The 23,802-nt window shown below is 37.2% G+C and overlaps 1 protein-coding gene across 1 annotated transcript in view; it reads left to right on the forward strand.

Moving 5' to 3' along the window:
• DSG1 (desmoglein 1) overlaps positions 1 to 11,205 on the forward strand; it is a 32,368-nt gene extending 21,163 nt beyond the window's left edge. The window contains exons 12-16 of the mRNA XM_006835126.1: positions 1,950 to 2,243; positions 4,572 to 4,705; positions 4,982 to 5,054; positions 6,226 to 6,434; positions 10,201 to 11,205. Coding sequence (XP_006835189.1) covers positions 1,950 to 2,243; positions 4,572 to 4,705; positions 4,982 to 5,054; positions 6,226 to 6,434; positions 10,201 to 11,205 — 1,715 coding nt within the window. The remainder of the gene's footprint in view (positions 1 to 1,949; positions 2,244 to 4,571; positions 4,706 to 4,981; positions 5,055 to 6,225; positions 6,435 to 10,200) is intronic.
• The last annotated feature ends 12,597 nt before the right edge of the window (positions 11,206 to 23,802 follow it).

Below are 23,802 nucleotides of genomic sequence, written 5' to 3' on the forward strand. Positions count from 1 at the left end.
CCTGTATAGGGTTTCTGAGGAATGGCTGGTGGATTTGAACCACTGACCTTTCAGTTCAAACCTATAGTAGACACATAATATTGTTAATTCTTTTCCCTTCCAGTTGGGCAAAATATAGCCTTACATACCTGAGTTTATAGGCAATTGTAGCAGAGTGTGTATATACTTTGAGAAGAGAAAAATCACTCATTTCCTTTCAAAAGTGCTATGATGATTTTTGCAGTAAACATCTTTATAGATAATTACATAATAAAATCAAAAGATCTAAGTATTTAAAATATTAAAATTTTGTTCTAATCTACATGGCTTAAAATAGAGGAATTTATACATTTCAGTTATGGTGTTGAAGGAGAATATTAAAAGTACCATAGACTGACAGAACCAACAAATCTGTGTTGGAAGAAACAGCCAGAATGTTCCTTGGAAGCCAGAATTTACCAGAATTCACCTCTCATACTTTGAACATTATTATCAGGAGGGACCAGGCCATGAGTAGGACATCATGCTTGGTAAATTGGAGGGTCATTGCAAAAGAGGACAATCTCCAACTAAGCATTGGAACAGTGGCAGCATCAATGGCCTCAAGCTTAGTAATTATTGTGAGACGGCGCAGGATCCATCAGTGTTTTGTTCTGTTGTGCGTAAGGGTGCTACTGACTGTAGGAGAAGCATTAGACTGCAAGGTCAGTTTGAACAACAAGGTTCGAGGTTCAATCTCACCAGCCACTCTTCAGAAACCTTATATATGTATATATATTTAATTTGTTCTATGTTTCTGTTGTTAAGCACCATCGAGTTAATTCTAACTCAGGGGGTTGGGGGGGCCTGTATAGGGTTTACTAGGAGCAGCTGGTAATTTGAACCATGGACCTTGAGGTTCAAACTGACCTTGTGGTCCAGCATTTGTCCTACAGTACCCCACAAGGTCTCCATATATATAGTATACTTACATATATATATATACATATATATATGTATGTACTTATATATGTATATATACATCCCACCACTAATACACATAAATTTAGGTATATTTTGATGTGCTACCTTTTATAAAGAATGAAGTCACAGTCAGCCTCTTTTTAAAATATTGGTTGCTTAACTAAGCAGAATATGTGAGGCAATTAGGTTGTAAAATATTCCAAATGTATCTCCCTCTGTGTTTAGTCAACAAAACATTAATGTTTTGGAAGTTTGAATGATAAGGTAGAAAGCAAGTTTGGAATATCTGCTTGTAAAACAAAAGTGCTTCATTTTCTTATTGCAATAAGAATTTATTTTTCCTTACTAAAACCAAAGACAATTCCCTCTCTTTAAGTTACTTAAACTGTTGATTTTTGAGTTTGAGGCTATGCTGTTTTATTTGAATAGAAATTACCAGCCATCCTGCTAAAAATCTGTTATTTTAGTTAGCTCCATGAAAAGAAAAAGATCAACAAGAACTGAAAATGGAAGAGAGTAAAACAGCAATCAAAAATGAAAGAATTCAAACACCAAACACCATCTAGCTTCAGTATACAGAGAAGTGAGCATGTTACTTAATGTCTGAAAATGACTCCACAGAATCTAGTAACACAGCTAGCCAATGCAGACTGTGACATTCACTGTGGTGCCCCTCAACACATGAGACAGTTTTTCAGGAGCTGCAAGTGGAGTCCTGGTGTGGCACCGTGGGCTAACGCACTGGACTGCAAAATCATTTGAACTGCAAGGTTAGCAGTTCAAGCTCTTGGGGAACCTTATGCAGGGTCGTCATAGATCAGAATCAACTCGATGGCACTTAACAACAATATTCATAATAGTTTGATTTATAAAACTGGATTATAAGCAGGGGACAATTTGGGAAGTTACTGAATTGATGGGAACAGACATGTTGAAATGAGTATTGATCAACTGTGTTGACAAATTCAATGTATAAAATATTTCTACCATTTTGAACCTTATTACAGATGCTTCTCAAAGAACTTGTACTGGTACAGTTGTTATTGAATTTGATGATTCTACTATTGGTGGAGATGGAGATAAAGCAGGTGATGGCACCAGTACAAGTACAGGAACTGGTACTGATTCTGGAACAGGTACCAGTACAATCACAGATGAAGACTATACTTCCACGGACTCTACCAACACATATGAACCCCATATCATAGACGAAAACCCAGCAGGACGAAATCCTTCAGATAATGTACATTTTGGTCCTGCTGGTATTGGACTACTCATCATGGGATTCTTGGTCTTAGGATGTAAGTACTTTAACATTCATATATATATATATATGGTGTGGCACCTTGCAGTAAGCACTTGACTTTAAGGTTGGCAACTCAAACTCACCAGTGACTTCTTGGAAGCCCTTTACATGGTTGCTATGAGTTGAAACCGATTCAGTGGCACTTAACAACATATATATAAATTGTGTGGGAGGAAGTAAGTTTTCAAATCCTTTGATAAAAATGTATTTTCCAAATTCTTCTTTCATGCTATAATCAACAAATTTTTGTGCTTGGCACAGGATTTATGAAAAAAGTAAAACATCTTGGCCCCTGATAGTCCAGTGGAGGAACACACCTGTTTGCAGTCTATCTCAGTGGAATGAAAAAGTGCTAAAAATGAAACTTAATTTAATTTGCTATTTGAGGGATATGGACAATCACACAAAACAGTCAGAAAAGGCTATGTAGAGAAATCAAATGCTGTGTGATGAGTATGAGTTTAGCTTGATAGACAAAAGAAAGGGAACACATACATGAACAGCCATGAAATTTACATGTTTCACTAAATTAGTAAACTGGGTTTCTATGATTTTAAATAACGTTTTCACCCTTTTTGTATTTTGATGAAAACCACTAGAAGTTTGGACATGTGGATAATGTAGCTTAAAGTTGAGGCTCTTTTTCCTTATTTTAGAATTTATCAAGAAACAAAAAATGTTTAGATCAAGTAATACAAATTCATCCTTACTGACTCATAATAAATTGCAATAATGAACTACAAAAGATGTATGACAGAGGAAACAAGGCTGAAAAAAATTATTTCTTAATTACTCAAGTGCTGACTATCTCTATAGTAAATAATATAAAAATTGCACTATTGGTTTTTTATGTTGATGACTGACTACTCTTGTATGTCTTTAAGAGCCTTAGAGTCAGTTCCGACTCATAGAAAATCCGTATGGGTTTCCAAGGAGCAGCTAGTAGGCTTGAACAACTGACTTTATGGTTCACAGTCCTGTGTTAATAAAAGACTAAATATATTTACCCGTGAACCTTTTGAAGTTCCCTTATATAAACTTGAAAAATTTTTTTCAACTGACAGCAAATGACATTGTTGAAGAGATAGTTTACCTTGTCTTGTTGTTGTTAAGTGCTGTCAAGTCAGTTCTAACTCATTAAGGCCCTGTTTAGGGTTTCTGAGGTGAGGCTGGTGGGTTTGAGCCACTGACTTTGAGATTCAAACTAACCTTGCAGTCCAGTGCATTATCCTGCAGTGTTCCACCAGGACTCCACCTTGTCTTGTTGTTAAGTGTCATTGAGTCAATTCTGACCTATAGTGATCCTGTGTAGGATTTCTGAGGAGCAGCTGGTAAGCTTGAACCACCAACCTTGCAGTTCAAAAGGCTTTGCAGTCTGGCACTTTAACCCACAGTGCCACACCAGAACTCCACCTTGTCTTAGGGCTTATTAAAATAAGAAACAAGACTAACTGAAGAGTTTTATAGAGCAAATATCCAACATATGAAACAGGAAATTTTAAGCAGAGGTTAGGCCAAAGATGTTTTCGTCTCTTAAAACAAACAAACAAACATGAATATATTTGTGTACATAGAAAGGGAAGAAACTAAAAAGAGCCAGAAATTTATACCAAATAATAAAGAACTCAGTTACACAGTATGAAAAGGAGAAACATAAATAAAGCAAGGAGGTAGAAACACAGAGAATCAAATTAATTGCTTGCCTCTCCAGCTTTCTTCTTCTCTCCTTTAATAATTCCTAGGTGAATGCCAGGAGAAAAGACTTACCTGTTTAAATAGTATGATACTATTTGCAATTTGAACACTGTGCTATAGAGAGATTTTTTTCACTCATAGACAGAGTAGAACTGCATCAGAGGGTCTTCTTGGTTGCAATCTCTCTGAGAGTAGATTGTCAGTCTGGGCTTCCTCCTGTGATTCTAATCAGTAACCTTTGGCTTAGTAGTTGAGAGTTTAACTACGGTGCCACAATGGCTTCCATCTTAATGTGGTGGTGTTCTGTGCCTTCAAGTGGGTTCTAACTCATAGCGACACATATAGGGTTTTCAACCTTGCAGTTATCAGTCCAGTGCTTATCCTACAATGCCAGGACTCAGAATATATCAAACTAAAATTGATTACAGATTAGTATACTGAAGCTCACATTTATCTTAGTGTCTGGCTATTGTTAAGTTTGCTTCCTAAAACTTTCATAATTTTAGAATCAAATGGAGTTATATTAGGAATTCAAATTTCACCAAAATTAAAAAAAAAAAAAAAATTAGGTTACTGTGTCAATATGGGCCTACTGCTAACTTTGCTATTCCAATCCTTCCACCTTCAGTGGTTCCATTTTTGCTGATGTGTTGTGATTGTGGAGGTGCCCCTGGTGTTGGAGCTGGTTTTGAACCGGTTCCAGAATGTTCAGATGGAGCGATTCACACATGGGCAGTAGAAGGACCACAGCCCGAACTCAGAGTAAGTGCTGATACAGAAGATATGTCCTTTGGTAGTGACCTAAACTCAGTTTTACACACATGAACCAAGCTGTTGGCTATCAGTTCTCCATCTATGCTGTTCTTTGCTTTGGAGTAGATGATGGGGAAAATGAAGGGGTTCCGATTTTCAATAGATTTCAAATGTTTTTAAAATAGTGTTCTTGTAGGAAACTTGTGGTCATTTGAGAATAAACCAAATGCATGACTATAGAAAGGAAAGCGTTATTATAAATGGGGATTTTTTCTTCTCTTTTAGGACTTGACCACCATCTGTGTGCCTCAGGTATTACCTGATAATGCAAACTTAATTGAATGCATTGACAATACAGGTAAGAATTTTTTTTTTTTTTTCATTTTAACAGCTCAAATGACCAACAAGAGCCCCTATTTTCTTTCTTTACATAGCTTACTCTTTCACTTTTTATTGTCATTACTTTTTAAAATAACTAATAACCAAATTAAATGATAAGGAATAATACATACCATCAATATTATTCTTTTATGACATGATTGGGACCTCTATAAATAGGAGAGAATTTGTGAAGTATAAGTCAATTGTGGTCAATGCTTCATGTCTAATAGAGCAAACATCATTTATAATTTTTATTTTTTTTTAAAGTCAACTAAAACTAACCCGCTGCCATTGAATTGATTGTGACACATAGCAAATTTATGGGACAGAAAACAACTGCTTCTTAGTGTTTCCAGGACTGAAAATCTTTATGAGAGCAGATTGACCCATCTTTCTCCTGTATGGCAGCTGATGGGTTTGAATTGCCAACCTTGTGGATAGTAGCCCGATGCTTATCCCACTGCATCATTAGGGCTCTTTTACTGGAATTGTAAAATGCCCCAATGAAAATAGAACTGTGCTTACTTACTGAGGTTTCAATGTGTTCTTCATTTCATTTAATAATTCAAACCCACTCTTACTTCAATCATGGAGTCTTCCCCAAATACCAGTGCTTCCCTCTTCCAGCAGCCCAGTCCTTCTAACAATGCACTGAGATATTCTGATAAGTTTTTGGTTTTTCTGAGACATTTAGAATTTTCGTTTTTGTTGTTGTTAAGTGATGTCAAATCAGTTCCAACTAATAGCGACCCTGCATAGGGTTTATGAGGAGCAAGTGGTGGGTTTGAATCACTAACCTTACTGTTTGTTAGCAATCAGATGCTTATCCCATAGCACTGCATCAGGACTCCATAGAATTTGAGTATTTCCTTCCAATTTCCATCTGTTTGAAATCAAACTCTCTAACGAATAGGTTTTTATGACTTTTTTTCCAATTTCCCATTCCCTCAACAGTACAAAGGAGCCTCTCAGTAAATCTTTACCAGATTAATAAACAGATTAATAGCATTTTGGATGCAATATCATATTTGTATCTTCTTCGTTTCATTTTATTTTTAGTCACAAGAAACTACATTAAAATTAGTCACGACTTTATGTTGCTTACAATATACCAGAAAAATTAAATTTAATTTGATCAACACTTTTAGGAGTTTATACAAATGAGTATTGTGGCAGAGAAATGCAAGATCTGGGAGGAGGAGAAAGAGCATCAGGATTTGAAGTAGCAAATGGAGTTAAAACATCTGGAATGCCTGAGATCTGCCAAGAATATTCTGGAACATTAAGAAGAAATTCTATGAGGGAATGTAGAGAAGGAGGTCTGAATATGAACTTCATGGAGAGTTACTTCTGTCAGGTAAGGCCTCTAATCACATCCCTTCCTCTCTGTCCTCATGCCCACTTGCTGTTTCCACTATTTCTCCATGAGACTTTCTGCAAGCCTAGGTGCCAGGCTCTTGTCTTCACCCTTGACAATCCGTATTCTTGTTGAGTAATATTTCTAACCTGAGCAACTTTACTACCCCTTTTCTTAAAAATTGCCAGTGGCTCTCAGCTCAACTCTGTCTGTGGAAATAAGTTCTTAGCATAAATCCAAATTCCTTAACACAGCAATTAAATTTATCCCCAAATTTACCTCTTTCCTCCACATCTCCAACTATTCCCCACTACAAACTCCCTTTGCCAAGCATCTTCACCTTATTAATGCTGTCTATTAATGGCCTGTCCTTATAGCTTATGTGGTGTCCTTCCTGGAATGCTTTTGTTCCTCTATAACTCTTACCATTCCTGCTCATCTTTCAAGACCAACTTCAAAATCATTAGCCCTGAAGTGTTTACTGTTAACTCTCACCTAAAAGAGGATTCATTTCTTTCTTTCTTTGTATTTCTCTAGCTCTTTGCTCAAACATTATATAGAATACATCACAGTGCTGAAATCTGCTTGTTTATATCACTAAGAGTGTCTCATTCCTATATCATCTGTGTTTCTGTTGTCAAGCTAAGTTCCAGGCACATTGAACCAAACCCAAGTCAAATTCCAACTTATAGCGACCCTGTAGAGCAGAGGAGAATGGCCTGCCCCATAGGGTTTCCAAGGCTGTAAATCTTTACAGAAGCAGAATGCCCTATCTCCCACAGAACTGCTGCTGGCTTTGAACACTCATCCTTCCAGTTAGCAGTAAAATGCTTAATCATTGTATTTCTAAACTAAACCAAATCCACTACCATTGAGTTTATCCTAATTCATAACGCGCCTATATAAAGCGTCCAAGGCTGTACATCTTTATGGGCACAGACAGTCTCATCTTTCTCCTGCAGAGCAGCTAAAGGGTTTGAACTGCTGACCTTTTTGGATAGCAGTCAAATGTCTAACCCACAGTATCACTAAAACTTCTTTCAAGGCATGTGTTGTTGTTTGTTGTTGTGTGCCGTCAAGTCGGTTCTGACTCATAGGTTTTCCAGAGCAGCAGGTTGGTTTGAACTACCAACCTTTTTGGTTACCAGTCCAGTCTTATCCTACAGCGCCAAACCAGGACTCAAAGCACATACTAAACAGTAAATAAGAGCAGGTTCAGTAGTCAAAGTACATAAACTGCCAGAACGTTCTAGAAACCAGCTACAGGTGATGGGAAAAGTATGAAGTCTAGAGAAGCAGCAGTAGATGAATTAACTGGATACAATGGTCTGTGGTTACTCAACATGTGCCATTAAAGTCTAATAGAGCCTCCTGTCTCTAATGCCAACTGGACATGCATTTCTGAGCATCTATAGTCTGACTTAAAGTATCTTCATTTATTCCCCTAATGATTTAAAGGGTAGCTGATATTTTGAAAAAATAAATATTAGTTAAATCCTGCCAAATAGCCACAGATAAATAATAAGATACTTATTGCTGAAAGTCTGAAGAATATTTTCTATCCATGCCTCTGTTCTTAAATGTTATTATCATGACAAGTACAGTTCTGCCTCCAAAGTCTTATATTGGGCAGTTCTCTCTTCCTGGAACATTTATTCACTTTCCAGTCTGTCACTTCATTCCCATTCTGATGAAATATTACTACTCAGCAAAGATCTTTCCTTAGCCACCTTATCAGTTTCCTGTGGCTACTGTGATAAAATACCACAAAGTGGGTGGCTAAAAATAACTAGCAATTTCTTTTCTGAGAGTTCTGGAGGCTAGAATTTCAGAATTATTATCACTGAACTGCAATCAAACTATAAACAAAATCACATTTACCTTCTTCTACAGTATCAAGGGGAGAGTTCATTATTTGCCTTTTCCAGTTTCCGGTGGCTGCTGGCATTCCTTGGCTTGTGGCTGCATCACCCCAAACTTTGTCTCATTCACATCACTATCTTTTGGATTCTCCTCTTTTTTCTGTATCAAATCTCCTTTCTCTCTCTCATAAGAACAGTTGTGATTATATTTAGATCCTTCCTGGATAATTTAAATAGTCCCATTTCAAGATTCTTAATTTAATCAAATCTATAAAATCCTCTTTTATTACAAGGTGACATTAAATGTCTTACAGATTTGAAGCTGATATTTTTGAGTGGCCATCATTCAGCCTAGTACAATCACCCTATCCAAAATGGCCATCTCTTCATTCTGTCTCCTTTACCCCACACTTATCACCTCCTGACATAATCAGTCCTCATTTTGTATTTGCAAATTTGCCTACTCACTAGAATATATTTGTAAGCTTAAAATCAATACTCACAGCTCCCTCATGGTCATTCACAAACATCTTTAGAGTGGCAAAAAATTTAAGTCACTCAATATGATACAAATGCAGCTGAGGTCAAACAAGGCAATGTTCTGTGTTCATATTTCAATTATCTGATAGTAAAGTAGGGTACTTTGTGTGGCTCACAGGAACCTCACCCTATATTTTCTCTCTAAGAGTATGGTTCGGTATTGGCTGATTCAGCGTTCATGGAAAAATTATAGAACATAACTACTGTAAATAATAATAATCAACTGTATTTGCTTATATATTGTCTATCTCATCTAACTAACATGTAAGGCCTATGAGAGAGGGATTTTATTTCATTTGTTCATTACTGCCTAGCCAAGTTCCTAGCAAAGTGCCTGGCAAACAATAAGGACTCAATAAATCCTTTTCTAAGGCAAAGACACAACGAATTACTTTGATATAAAACAATTTCTGATCCCTTACCTGAAAATCTGTAATCCAATATTTTTAACAAGAAAGATTAAATAGAAGTTCAAGTATGTGGCTTTCCATTTTAAGTTGAAGGAGATTCTACTTTCAGAAATTGCCTTTGATCAGCTCTGCTTTTGAATCCAAAAGACATAGACCCAGAGTCAAGTTTTCTTGCTGCTTTGCTGAAAGAGTAATATTGAAATGAGTCTGCATAGAACTATTCTATTTATTCCAATAAAGGAAAGAAACCACAACTCTGAATGATCTCAAATCCACTGTGAAACACCTCAGATACAAGGAAAAAACACACGTTGTATAATTGGACCCAAAACTGATTCCTTTAAACCCTTGGTATACAAAGTGTAACATCCAAATAACTTTGAGAAAATCAAATTTATTATCAGAATTATAGTTGAAATCATTTCCAACAAATTCTTACTAGTAATTAGATTAAAAGTTGTAATAATGTCTAATAGATCATTTCTGTTCCAAACTACCAGCTGTTTTGTGGGAGAAAGATGAGGCTTTCTGCTCCCGTAAAAATTTACAGCCTCAGAAACCCTGTACAGGGTCACTATGAGTCAGAACCAACTCCACGGCACATCACAACAACAACAACAATAGATCATTTTAATAATGTCTAGTAGCGTAGCGGTTACGAATCGGGCTGCGAACCTTAAGGTCAGCGGTTCGAAACTACCAGCCGCTCTGCGGGAGAAAGATGAGGCTTTCTACTCCCGTAAAGATTTACACCCTCGGAAACCCTGTACAGGGTCGCTATGGGTCGGACCCGACTCGACGGCACTTAACAACAACAACAACAAGTAGGTCATAGAATTTGGTTTCAAATATTATTTGTTGGTAATTCTCTGGAAGAAAATGAATGGTGAAGACTGTTCTATTATTGCTAAATGTATGTTTATAATTTATTTTCTCTCTTCTCTACAAATTTAGAAAGCATATGCTTATGCAGATGAAGAGGAAGGCCGCCCATCCAATGACTGTTTGCTCATATATGATATTGAAGGTATAGGTTCCCCTGCTGGCTCTGTGGGTTGTTGTAGCTTCATTGGAGAAGACCTGGATGACAGTTTCTTGGATACACTGGGGCCTAAATTCAAGAGGTTGGCAGATATCAGTCTGGGCAAAGAAGTTGAATCCTATCCAGACTTTGATCCCTCATGGCCACCTGAGAGTACAGAACCAGTTTGCCCTCAGCAGGGATTAGAACCCATTGGACACCCACCACATTTTGGCACTACCACAGTGATTTCTGAGAGCACCTATCCCTCGGGACCTGGGGTACAGCATCCTATGCCTATTCCTGACCCTCTGGGCTATGGTAATGTCACTGTGACGGAGTCGTACACCACCTCTGGTACTCTGAAGCCCTCTGTCCACATTCATGATAATCGACATGCATCAAATGTGTTGGTGACAGAGAGGGTGGTTGGACCAATCTCTGGGGCTGATTTCCATGGCATGTTAGATATGCCTGACCTGAGAGATGGATCAAATGTTATTGTGACAGAAAGGGTAATAGCACCAGGTTCAAGTCTGCCCACTTCCTTGACCATCACTGATCCTAGAGAGTCTTCAAATATGGTAGTTACTGAAAGAGTAATCAGACCAACTTCTGGCATGATGGGCACTCTGGGGATGCACCCTGAGTTATCCAGTGCCCACAATGTGCTTGTGACAGAGAGGGTTGTTTCTGGTGCTGGCATAGCTGGGATTAGTGGAGGCAGTAGTGGCGGTGGGGGCCTGAGTGGTGGTAACATCGGTCTAAGCAGCCTGGGTGGAGGTGGAGGCCTGAGTAGCAGCATGGGGGGGTCAGCCACTATTAGCCACATGCGGGGCTCCTCTGACCATCACTTTACCCAGACCCTAGGGTCTGCCTCCCCTAGTACAGCTAGAAGCAAGATCACAAAGTACAGCACAGTACAATATACCAAGTAGCCAGGACCCCAGCACAGTTTTTCAGTTACTATGGTTTGGATTCAATTCCTACCATACACAAAGCAAACAATGTTATTTATGATGCACAACAAACAGGTTCTAAAACAATTGTGCAGCAAGGCAAGAAAGCAGACTGAGAAAAATAAATGGAAAAACTGCTGGAGGCGAGGTCTCCTTAGCATTTGTAAACTTTTTTTCTTATTAATAGTAAAGAAATGAGCATGAACTAAAATTTGAGGCAGGATCTTCTTTGTGCCTATGTTCCTATAAGGTCTTGTGTGGCCTGTAGTGTACCTCCAGCATGCAGAATAAATAAAACACTATCATAAACAAACACCAGCCTTAAGATTGCAATTGGCAGATTTCTTGCTCTGCTTTGATTTGCCATATAGCTCAGTCAGTATTCCAAAAGAACTAAATGTGATGCAAGAATTCAAGATGCATGCCAGGTGCCCTATCAGTTTCATAGTCCATATAAATAAAAAATCTATCCTTAAATTCATGCCAGAGCTAGCCATTAAAGGGAAAGTTTGACTTCATAGTCAAGTGCATAATCTACCAAACACTCCTTTCTCAATAACTGGATTGTGATTGTTTGGTGTCTTTAAATCAATTTCAACTCACAGTAATCCCATGTGACAGACTTGAACTACCCCATGAGGTTTCCTAAGCTTGAACTTCATGGGAACAGATTGCCATATCTAATCTCCCATAGAGCCACTGGTAGGTTCAAACTGCCAAACAGTAGAGTGCTTAACCATTGCAGCACCAGGGCTCCTTATAATTACAGTAGATAAAATAAACTTCATTAGGAAAGGTTTCCAGGGAGATAAAACTCTATTGAGAGTGGCAATAGATGAGAATCATCTGGGGTAAACTGGCAATTTCGGATCTCAAATGCTGAGATGGGGCTTCAGTTAAATTTCCTTCTGGGAGTCAAGAGCTTTTCTGATTCTAGTTTGTGTTTAATAGTAGATGGAATATTGATGAATACTGCATTCTTGTGAGGCTGCAGGATATCACATTCATTTATTCCTTTAGCAGTAGCTCTGATCTAATAAAGAAAAGCCTGCTATGCGTCCTTCTCACTGGACATGGTTGTCGTCACTAGTGGCAATCTACCTTCCTGCTAAGCAGAGGGGCACTGCACTGTATTTTCAGATTGTGGTTTTAGTTAAGTACCCAGCTCTATATTACATGTCTTTTAAGTTCAAATGATTTATTTAAGCTAAGCTATGAAAGCAAGCTTGCAGTATAAATAAACTTTGAGGGGTTTTTGTAGAGGATCTGAAAAATGTTTGTAGAAAATGTTTAATGGGGAAAGTTAGAAAATAATGGTTTGGTAAAGTAATACCATGCTAACTAATAGTTTTAATTGAACTTCAGTACTTTTAAAAAATAAATAAACAACTCTCAGCTGCCATTTTGGAGAAATCAACCAGGAGTTTTTAGCAGAGTTGAAGATACTGTGTTTACAAGAGCAAACTAGCACTAAACAAAACCCATTTTTTTAGTCTATCCCACCCAATAACTGAATTTTTTCACTATTGCACATTTTATAGTCCAGCTTTCATTTGTCAATAATACTTGGTTTATATGTACTCCAATTTATAGGTAGCTTCTAAATTGTGACGTATTTATCTATCTTTAAAGCTCAGTAATGTCCTATTTATGATATATCATTTCTGTATGTTTACTATATAATGTTGCCTGATTAAAATCTCTAAAAAGAATAAGGACATTCATAGAGATAGATATATTTACTACCACATAGAAGATGTACTCTCGTTTTGAAAATGTGATGTAAATATGAGGTGGTTTCACTAAAGTAAAATTGAATATGACAAAATAAAATTTGAAAGGAAAAAATCTTTTGCCCTGGATTTGTGAATAAAATATAATTTTTTAAGAATTTTCCCCCAATTACTCAAGTTCCCCAGGGTGTTATAAAATCTAAATAGTTATTTAATTTCAAACATTTATCAAAGGAGGTGTTTGGAGGTGAATTACTCTATCAAGAGCTATTTTAAGGAGCCCTGATGGCATAATGGGTTACTTGTTAACCTGCTGTCAGCAAGGTCAGCAGTTCAAATCCACCAGGTGCACTGCATGGAAAAGATGAGGCTTTCTGCTCCTGTAAAGATTCACAGTCTCAGGTTTCTATACAGGGTCACTATGAGTCAGAGCCAATTCGATGGCATATAGCCAGCTAGCCAGAGATATTTTGCTCTTTTTAATAGCAGATGAGGTCAGCATTTTAAAAGCCACAATAAACATCTTATTTTAACTCTGTAAGATATGTAAACTTTTGAGAACCTAAAGAATGAAAAATGCAGAGGTGTAAATAAAGTTATTAAAAGGAAGTTCTTTTTAAAAATATATCTTTATCCCATTCTGGGACTTCATTAGTAATGGGTAGTGTCTCCAGAAATAAAGTCAAAAGGCATTTATGGAAATGTTTTTGAGTGTGTCTATGTCCAGGAATTTGAAAAAAAAAAAAAATAAAATCATTAGCTAATTAATTAAAGGGAATGGTATCTGAACACAGAGAACCTACTTGTCACTTCCATACAGCATATTATCAGAATCTTATGATAATATACCATCCAAAGATATGTTTTAGGTGGTCTAACATATTCCACAGCAAGAGTCCTGGTAAAGAGTTGTAGGATACTGCACTTGACTGCAAGATTGATTTGAACTGCAAGGTCCGTGGGTCAAACTCATCAGCTGCTCCTCAGAAACTCTATACAAGGTCACTATGAGTCAGAACCGACTCGATGCCACTTAACAGCAAATTCCAGAGTGACCATCTCTAATAACTACTGCTATTACGATCCCTTGGAGTCCCGGTGTGATGCTGTGGGTTAACGTATCAGACTGCAAAGCCGTTTGAACTGCAAGGTTGGTGGTCCAAGCTCACCAGCTGCTCCTTGGAAACCCTCTACAGGGTTGCTATGGGTCAGAACAACTCGACGGCACTTCACAACAACAACACTATGATCCTTTAGTTACATACAATCATGGCAGATACATGAAAAATATAGCAGTAATAATCATCAATCTTTCTAGGAAGATACTATAAATAAAATTGTTATTTTTAGAATTACACACTGATGTTCTAGCTATTTAATCCTAAATTTTAAAATTACCTTGTTAAGACATCAACCACTCTAATAGGCATGTTACATTTTTTAATAAACAGTCTTTGGGCAGAATTTCTTTCTTCTCTTTGATAATTTAACTTATATGCTTCATTCCATAAGCTTAACATTTACATGGAAACTATTTTCTAAGTGAATAACTGTAATTCAAACCTGTATTGCAAGCTGAATCTCACATCAACTTGCTCTTATACAGAAGGACTAAAGAAAAAATAATAATTTTATCTTATGTATATATCATTAGAGAACAAAGTGTTTAATATTTATAAAAATATCTGATTTTTTAAGAAGTAGTCCCCAGGGGCAAAAATCTGTGCATCATAAGGTACTTTTTTGATAATTTAATATTAACCAAAATGTCATTTTGAGCCAATTTTGACATTGAGTTCTATCTATATTTGCTACATATTATTAACATCTATGCATGTTGTCTGATACAACTGTACTTGCAGTCAAAATTACATAAACAGTATCTACTCTGGATTATTTATATGACTCCATCTGCACACCTGCTCAACATTTGTGTATAAAGATTCTAGTAACATTTCATTTACTGAAATGTCCTGAAAGAAATTTTAGTACGGATGTTCAAAACATACATTTTTCTCTCTGTTCAGTGGATTTTTTTTTTTTATTATCTAATTCAGTTAGTTATTACAATTCATTTCTAAAGTTATGCCAAAATTTGCTTGTCAGCCAGGGTATAACCCATATGCCGCTCCTTATCTTTAGTAGAGGAGTCCTGGTGTGGTGCTGTAGGGTAAGCACTGGACCTCCATGTCAGTTTGAATCCCAAGTTCGGGGGTTCAAACTCTCCAGTTGCTCTTCAAAAACTCTATACAGGGTTGCTGTGAGTTAGCAACTTGACGGGACTTAACAATAACAACAATCTTTAGTAGAGGTTCAGTGGTCTGTTACAAACAAGGCCAAAATGAAACAGCTATTTGGGAAGGTTTTTTGATACCCAAAACAAACTTAAAAATAATTTGACCACATTTTTCCATGCTTATTTAGTAAATTCCAAACTTATTTGTGATTTCTCGTAATTTAAAGTTCTGTTTTGCATTGTAATAGAATCTACTAGTCCATGATAGACTCCAAACACCCAGAAAATATAAACAGTCTTGAAATTCTAGACTATCCCATTTATTTTAGGGTGAAAGCTTGAATGTATCAACTTATTATTCACCAAATAACTTTAAAGCATTGAGTAGTCTATCATTTAATGTCTACACTCTCCTCATGTGGTTCTATTTGAAACATTATACATTTTATCTTCAAACTGTGTCTGGTCTAACATGTTTCTTCTGCTGTTTGTTTTCCAAGCATTTGTAAACTCCAATATTCAGTTCTGGTGATGTTTAACCATGGTTCTCTCCTCCAAGTTTCAGTCTAAACATGTTTGGATTACTTGGGTGTTCTTTCTTGCTTGGTCGTTTTACTACTTTAAGTCAGTTTGTGATTTCCAAAGAGTTATGTTTACAACAATAAAACTGTTAATATGCCTCCATTATCTTCTTTATTCACATGTTATTGTATTTTAGGTGAAAGTTGACACTACAGATTAGTTTCCCATTCAACAGTTTATACACAAATTATTCATTGACATTGGATTCTTCACCTGCAATATGTCAAGACTCTCCCCATTCCAACCCTGGCTTCCTCGTCTCCATCCCTCCAATTTCCCTGTCCCTTCTTTCCTTTTCATCTTTGCTTTTGAGCAAATATTGTCCCTTTAGTCTCACATAGTTGATTCTTCTAAGGAACACATTCATCAAGAGAGATATTATTTATTTTATAAACAAATCCTTTGTTTGACTGAAAAATAACATTGGGGAGTGGCTAAAAAGGTTAAAAAGGTCTCCTAGGGTGATAGTCTCAGGGGTTCCAACTTCAGTCTCTATCAATCCAGTAACCAGGTCTTACTATGAATTTGAATTTTGTTCTCCATTCTTAGCAGGACTATCTATTGTGTCCTTGGTCAAAACAGTCAACAGTAGTAGCTGGGCAGCTTCTACTTTTCTGATCTCTGGCTAGAGGAGGATGTGGTTCATGTGGGCCATTAGTCCACAAGATTAATGGCTTCCTTGAGTCTCTAGTTTCCCTCATTCTCCTTTACTCCAGAAGGGAAGATGTAGCTTAGATGACAGCCCAGAAGATTTTAAACCTCAGAATCTACACATCGAACTGGGATGTAGAACATTATGGTATATGTTATGATAGTTGACCTAGATGTCCCTTGATATTGTGGTCTTTATCCTCAAAGCCATGGTGTCACAAAGTTCTTGTGTGGTGCCGTAGGATAAGCACTTAACAATAAGGTCAGTTTGAACCCCAAGTTTGGTCATTCAAACTCACCAGCTGCTCCTCAGAAACCCTATGCAGGGTGGCTATGAGTTGGAACCAACTCGATGGCACTTAATAAAAACATCCCTCAAGCCCAGGAGTCCTGGTGTGGCACTGTAGGTTAAGCAATGGACTGCTAACCAAAAAATGAGTGGTTCAAGCCCACTAGCCACTGCTCAGAAACCCCATGCAGGATGACTATGCGTCAGAACCAACTTGATGGCACTTAACAACAATTTTGTTGTTGTTAGGTGCCATCGATCAAGTCAGTACTGACTCATAGCAACCCTATGGACAACAGAACGAAACACTGCCCGATCCTGGGCCAATCTCACAATTGTTGTCACGCTTGAGTCCATTGATGCTGCCACTTTGCCAATCCATCTCACTGGGGGGCTTCCTCTTTTTCTCTAACGCTTCACCTTACCAAACATGATATCCTTCTCCAGAGACTGGTCCCTCCTGACAATATTTCTGAACTATGAGAGACAAAGTTTGGCCATCCTGGCCTCCAAGGAGCACTCTGGCTGCACTTCTTCCAAAACGGATCTTTTGGTTCTTTTGGCAGCCCATGGCAGTTTCAATATCCCCCTCCAACACCATAACTCAAAAGCATCAATTCTTCTATGGTCTTCCTTATTCACTGCCCAGCTTTCTCATTCATATGAGGCTAATGAAAATACCATGGCTTAGGTCAGGCATACCTTAGTCCTCAAGCTGATATCTTTGCTCTTCAGCACTTTAAAAGGTCTTGTGCAGCAGATTTGCCTAATGCAAAACATCGTTTAATTTCTTGACTGCTGCTTCCATGAGTGTTGACAGTTGAACCAAGAAGAATAAAGTCCTTGACAACTTCAATCTTAACAACAATATCATCCTTCAAAACCAGTAACTCACTTCCATGAAGTGTATAAATATGTCTAAAAAATGTCTATAACTGTGTATCTTATGTGCTTTATGATATATCTGCATCACATACAAATATGTATATACAGATGCTTACAACTTTACCTATATATTGAACCCTGGTGTGGCATTGTAGGGTAAACATTGGATTGATACCACAAGGTCAGCATTCCTATACAGGATCATTATGAGTCAGAGCCGACTCAATGGCACACAATAATAGCATATCTATATATGAATATGGAAATCCTGGTGTGGCACTGTGGTTTGATGAGCCAGACTGCAAAGCTGTTTAAACTTCAAGGTCGGTGGTTCAAGGTTGGAAATCCTATACAGGGTTGCTATGGGTATGCACCGACTTGACAGCACTTCATAACAATAACATATATGAATACACATGTACCCCAGATGGTCTCACACACCTCACAGCATGACCATCTACCTGTGCAGCCACTCAGAAATTTTGTTATTATTGTTGTTTCAGAATTGTATGTTGTTGTTAGGGTTCTCATAGCAACCCTATGTACAGCAGAATGAAACACTGCCGGGTCCTGTCCCATCCTCACAATGTTATGTTTGAACCTATTATTGCAGCCTCTATGCCAATCCATGTCATTGGAGTTCTTCCTCTTTCTTACTGACCCTTTTTTGTTGACCTCTTTTTTACTAAGCATGATGTCCTTCTCCGTGGTCTGAACCTTCCTGATAATGTCCAAAGTATGAGGGATGAAGTTTTACATCCTTCCTTCTAAGGAGCATTCTGGCTGTACTTCTTCCAACACACATTTGTTTGTTCTTCTGGCCATCATTGGTATATTCAATATTCATCACCAACACCATTATCAAATGGATGTCTTCTTTATTCATTGTCCAACTTTACATGCATATGAGGTGTTTTAAAATATTGTAGCTTGGGTCAAGTGCTCCTTAGTCCTCAGAATTTCATTTACCATTGTTGTTAGGTACCATCAACTCAGTTCCAACTAGTAGCAACCCTATGCACAACAGAATGAAACATTGCTCATTCCTGTGCCATCCTCACAATCATTGCTGTTTGAGCTCATTGTTATTGCCACAGTGTCAATCCATAGACTATTGTACTTTATTCTTGTTTATTTCTCAATGTCTTCATTTACCTTGATTACATTGTGCTGACTTTCTCCATATTGTATATTGCTTTTTCCTTAACCAGAATTAATACATGTCTACTCTCTAGTAAGTAACCATCTGCTTCTAGTATTCCTGGTAACCATCACAAAACATTGCTTTCTGTGAGCAAACCTATTTTTTGAATTTTTTTAACCGCTTCATCATTTTTTCTCCTTTTGTGATTGACTTATTTCACTCAGCATAATGTCCTTCAGATCCATCTATGTAATATTTCACAAATTCATCATTATTCCTTATTGTTATATAGTATTTCATTGTATGTAAGCATCACATTATTTTTGTATCCAGTCATCCATTAATGGGCACTTTGGTTGCTTCCATATTTTTACTATTTGTGAATAATGCTTCAATGGCTATAGCGTTGCATATGTCTACTCACATCACTATTCTTATTTCTTGAGAATGTATTTCTTGGAGTAGGATTGCTGGATCATATATTTCTAGTTCTAGTTCTTGAGGGAGTGCCGTACCATTTTCCATGGTAGTTTCACCATTTTACAACCTCAAAATTACTTTTTTTTTTTTTTTTAAATGCCATGAAGTTGGTTCCAACTCCTAGTGATCTGTATAGGATTTCCAAGGAAGTGTCTGGTAAACTTGAACTGCCAACTTTATAGTTCAAACCGACCTTGTGGTTCAAACCAAACTTGCAGTCCAGCACAATAACCCACAGCACCACACCAGGAATCCAACATTAGTATATAAGTTCCAAATTCTCCCACAACCTCAACAGCATTTACTGTTTTCTGCATAGTTACAGACTATATTGCAAATTCTGAGATCAGGAAGTGTGAAGTCTCCTACTTTGTTTTTCTTTAATAATGCTTTAGTTATTTAAGGCCTTTTTCCTTACAAAGTAAAGTTAGAGATTAGTTTTTTCAATTTCATTTTTTAAAATGTTGTTGGGATTTGGATCTGGATTCATTATTTCTAGATCACTTTGGATAGTAATGAGACTTTCACAATGTTGAATTTTTTAATCCGTAGCACGGCATGATTTTCCATTTATGCAAATCTGATTTTGTTTCTTACAATAGTGTTTTACAATTTTCCCTGTATAATTACTTTGCATCCCTGGTTAAATCTACTCCTTTGTATTTTATCTTGATCATCTTTTCTGAACTGTCTTGGGAAAAAGTTTTTAGACTGCTAGAAATATTTAGAAGTTATCAAATCTAGTTTTATTTATTATCTCATGCAGAGATGGTAATATTTATTTTCATATTCACAGGGTTGAAATATATTTTAGTTCTCCATTTTCTTCTATTTCAAGCTTTTGTTTTGTTTTGAGTTTTGCTGAAGTGCCAGTTTCCCAGAGTACTGCTTAGAGATGACAGCTTAAAGCTTTGGCCAGGTGGCTAGCCTTGCACAAATGAACATAAATAGCTTGTGTTTTTAACTTTCATTTGATACTTTTAGCATTTTTATGCTTTTCTTTTCTCCCTTTCATAATTTAATATGTTAGAGTTGTTTTTTCATTAGCATTACATTTCTTTGAACAAGTCATTTTTCATATTTGTTTGAAAAATCATATTACATTTGTGGGTCACTTCCAGACCATTATCACATTTGTCTTGCACAACAACTTTCTCCCTTGTAACTCATGTGATCTGTGTATATTCCCCTTCTTCATGTTATGCTATGTGTTGCCTTCCACGTGGGAGATCTATGTTCGATTCCCAGCCAATGTACTTCATTGTGTGTTGCTATGATGCTGATCAAGTTTCAGGGATGCTTCCAGACTAAGATGTATTAAGAAGAAAAGTGTGGCAATCTGCCTTCTAAATAATCTGCCATTAAACATTCTGTAGATCACAATGGTCCTATCCCATTGTGCATGATTGGAAGCGATGAGTTAGGCTGACTTGATGAAAGCTTAATTACACTTAAATTTTTGTATAATGGCTCATAGCCATCTTCTGCAACTCCGGAGTGTGTTTACAGTAATGGAAACACTACATGGATCAACCACATGATAATTTGTGGATTTTCAGTTTCTAAACCATCATTTTCTCTACTCCATCTCAGCCACAAAGCAGCACCATAGTATCTTGGATAGCTCCATTTCAATCTTCACACTTTGTAATACATTCTTCTAGCTGCCTTGCTCAAGTGTCCTGACTGCTGCAGTGCCTCCACTTGATCAAGACTTTCAAGCCATTTCCACTGTCCACCTACCTCTTGCTGGCTTCATTTCTCTCCTTATCTATTTCAGCTTAATGAATCCAGCACTGCAGCTATTTCTTTGTGAATGCTTCCCATTCTCTTGTCCTACTCTCCTTCCCTCATACTTCAAACCTTTCACCGTCCTTCTCTCTGTCTGCACTAAAACAGCTGAATAATTGTTCGACTGAGTTGGCTTTTTTCACTTTAAATTCTCAATTTCAAATCTCAAGCTAGCTTCAAATGTTTTACTACAATCCTACCTAGTTCTCCAGTATATTTCTTGTCTCAGTATGCTAGATTACTATTTCATACCAGTTAACAATAAGGAAAATTGAAGCTCAGTCCTCTTGGAAAATGTATAATGTATTACATTCACTTCAGATTTAGTCTATCCAAAAAACAAGGGATATAGCATTATTTATACACCAGCTACCATCAGTTAAGAAACCCTACTGGTACAATGGGTAAACATTCGACTGTTAACTGTTAATGTTGGTTGTTCATAGCCTCTCTGTGGAGGAAAGATATAGTAGTCTGCTTCCATAAAAATTAAAGCTTGGAAACCCTATGGGGCAGTTCTATTCTGTCCTATAGGGTCACTCACTATGCATCAGAATTGACTTGATAGCAAGAGGTTTCATTTTGGTTTTGTACCATTAATTAAGGACTGCCTCAAGTACAGTTAATTCTATGACACTGACAGAAATTCTATGACACCATGGAAAGTCCTTGTGTGAAGAAAAGAAGCTGATAATTGGAAATCAAGTGAGGAAGCATTGAAATGATCAATGCAAAATAGTAAAATGGGACAAACAAGTTCTTTCAAACCATTGGAATGCTCAATAGCTCTCACAATGTTTTTATTTTATTGGCCTTTCTTGAAAATTTTCCTATGTAGAAGAGAAAATCATAAACTCATATACTGATAGACTAGGTAACAAAACCCAGTGTTATTACATAGAAAAATCTTCACATTCTCTTCTTATTAATTGGTAGCTTCATGGTTCTGTATTATTTTTATTAATTGGATGCTTGCCCCATGTAGTGTCTCAACATATAATCATTCTCCTATAATATATGATTTGGTTTTACTGTTACAAACTAGGAGTGACACTAATTGATAATTGGTCTTGATACATATTTACAGCTAGAAAGAAAGGTTATGAGTCAATTAAAGTCATTTTTTGTAGACATATACCCAGCATTTTAATAGCTTATTGCTAGCATCAGGCTGATTCACTTAATTTCCTAGACAAGTTCTTGTACCTAGTTTATTTTAAAAGGTTCTATATGTGTTTGTACATATATAATCATTATTTGACTATGGACGCAATATTAAATAACAAAATTTAAATTAATGTATGATGCACAGAGCTCTTCAGAGTGACAGCAGACAATTCTTTGTTGAGCACATAAATAAAAACATCCCATTGTTAATAGAAGTGCTTTTTCTGAATTGCTCTTCTACATTATGAAGCCTCTTTAAACTAAGAGACAATGAACTCATTCCTCACTTATCAACATGGTTAGTCCTGAAGACCAGACCATTATGTGAAAACTGATGTACAAAAATAGAGGATACCGTGCTTAATGGTGGATTAGGGAGAAGTGTGATGCAGACCTCCACCAGCAACAACACAGACTACCAGATGAAGCAGGTTCAGGGGATGGTCCCAGAACTCTGAACTACATATAAAGGAATATTTAGACAGTCCAAAGGCTTACAGCCAGTGTAGTTTGTAGCAGAAGCAAGAAACATGGCACTTTCTGATTCGCAGTACCCAGCTACTCACAGAGCTGCCATCTTGGGCTTGAAAGAGTGGGTGAAGGTTCAGAGGAGCACTCCCACTGCAGAGGTCTGACCAATCATCAGAGATAAAGGTGAAGACATTTTTCTCCCTCTGTTCATTCATCTCGCTGTCCGTGCACCTCTACTCTGACAACTAGAGGGGGTTCCTGAGCGAGTGGACACCCCCCCCCCCCCCCCACCTTCAGAGGGTTCTACTACACATACAAATGGATCTGCTCAGCAAAGACCTTTGGACCAAGAATTGAGGAAGTAAGAAGAGTCAACAGGAACTGCTTAAAACAGAATAGTCTCCCAGAATGTCCTGAGCCATCCGAGAAAGGGCCATTAAAGTCCTATCATGTTTTACTACAGATTTTATTTTTCTCTTCTTTTCTTTTATGTGATTGTAGACTGTAGTACAAAATCAGTTTTGTTTGTTTGTGTTTTTTTGTTGCTGTTGTTTTGTTTTGGGTCCCCCTTTTACCTTCAGGGGTTTCTTTCTCCCCTTACGTTACCCAAGAAGAGATAGCAATTGTGGTCATATAGCCAAGCTGCAATCACACCCTGTAAAATCCCACCATCCAGGCAAGAGCAAATACCAACTACTGCACACCAGATAGATAGCCAAAACCTGCTCTAGTTACTCTGAGTTGAGTAATGAGAAAAATGAAAAGGGAAGACCATCTCATGATCACATCTACCTGAAGGCAATCAGAAAACTCAATAACATATCAACATACATTTATCTATCTAATTATTGAAGATGCCCAAGAAACGACTGACCATTTTGGCACATGTCCAGAAACAAGAGAGAATAACTGACACAAATGAGCTAGAAGGTACACCTATACTTCACACTGGAAGAATGGCAGGCTTTGGAGCTGCCTGAGAAGGAATTCAGGAAAATGATATTGAAGTACATTCAAACATTTCACAGAGGGTTTGAGAAAAATAAGGAAAAAGTCAGGAAAGCACTACAGGAACAATCAAATAAGATAGATACAGTATTGTAAACTATTCAAAACCTGCAAAAAGAGGTCCAAATGATTAATAATA

Source organism: Chrysochloris asiatica, unplaced genomic scaffold, assembly GCF_000296735.1.
Source record: "Chrysochloris asiatica unplaced genomic scaffold, ChrAsi1.0 scaffold00015, whole genome shotgun sequence".
Classification (NCBI taxonomy): domain Eukaryota; kingdom Metazoa; phylum Chordata; class Mammalia; order Afrosoricida; family Chrysochloridae; genus Chrysochloris; species Chrysochloris asiatica.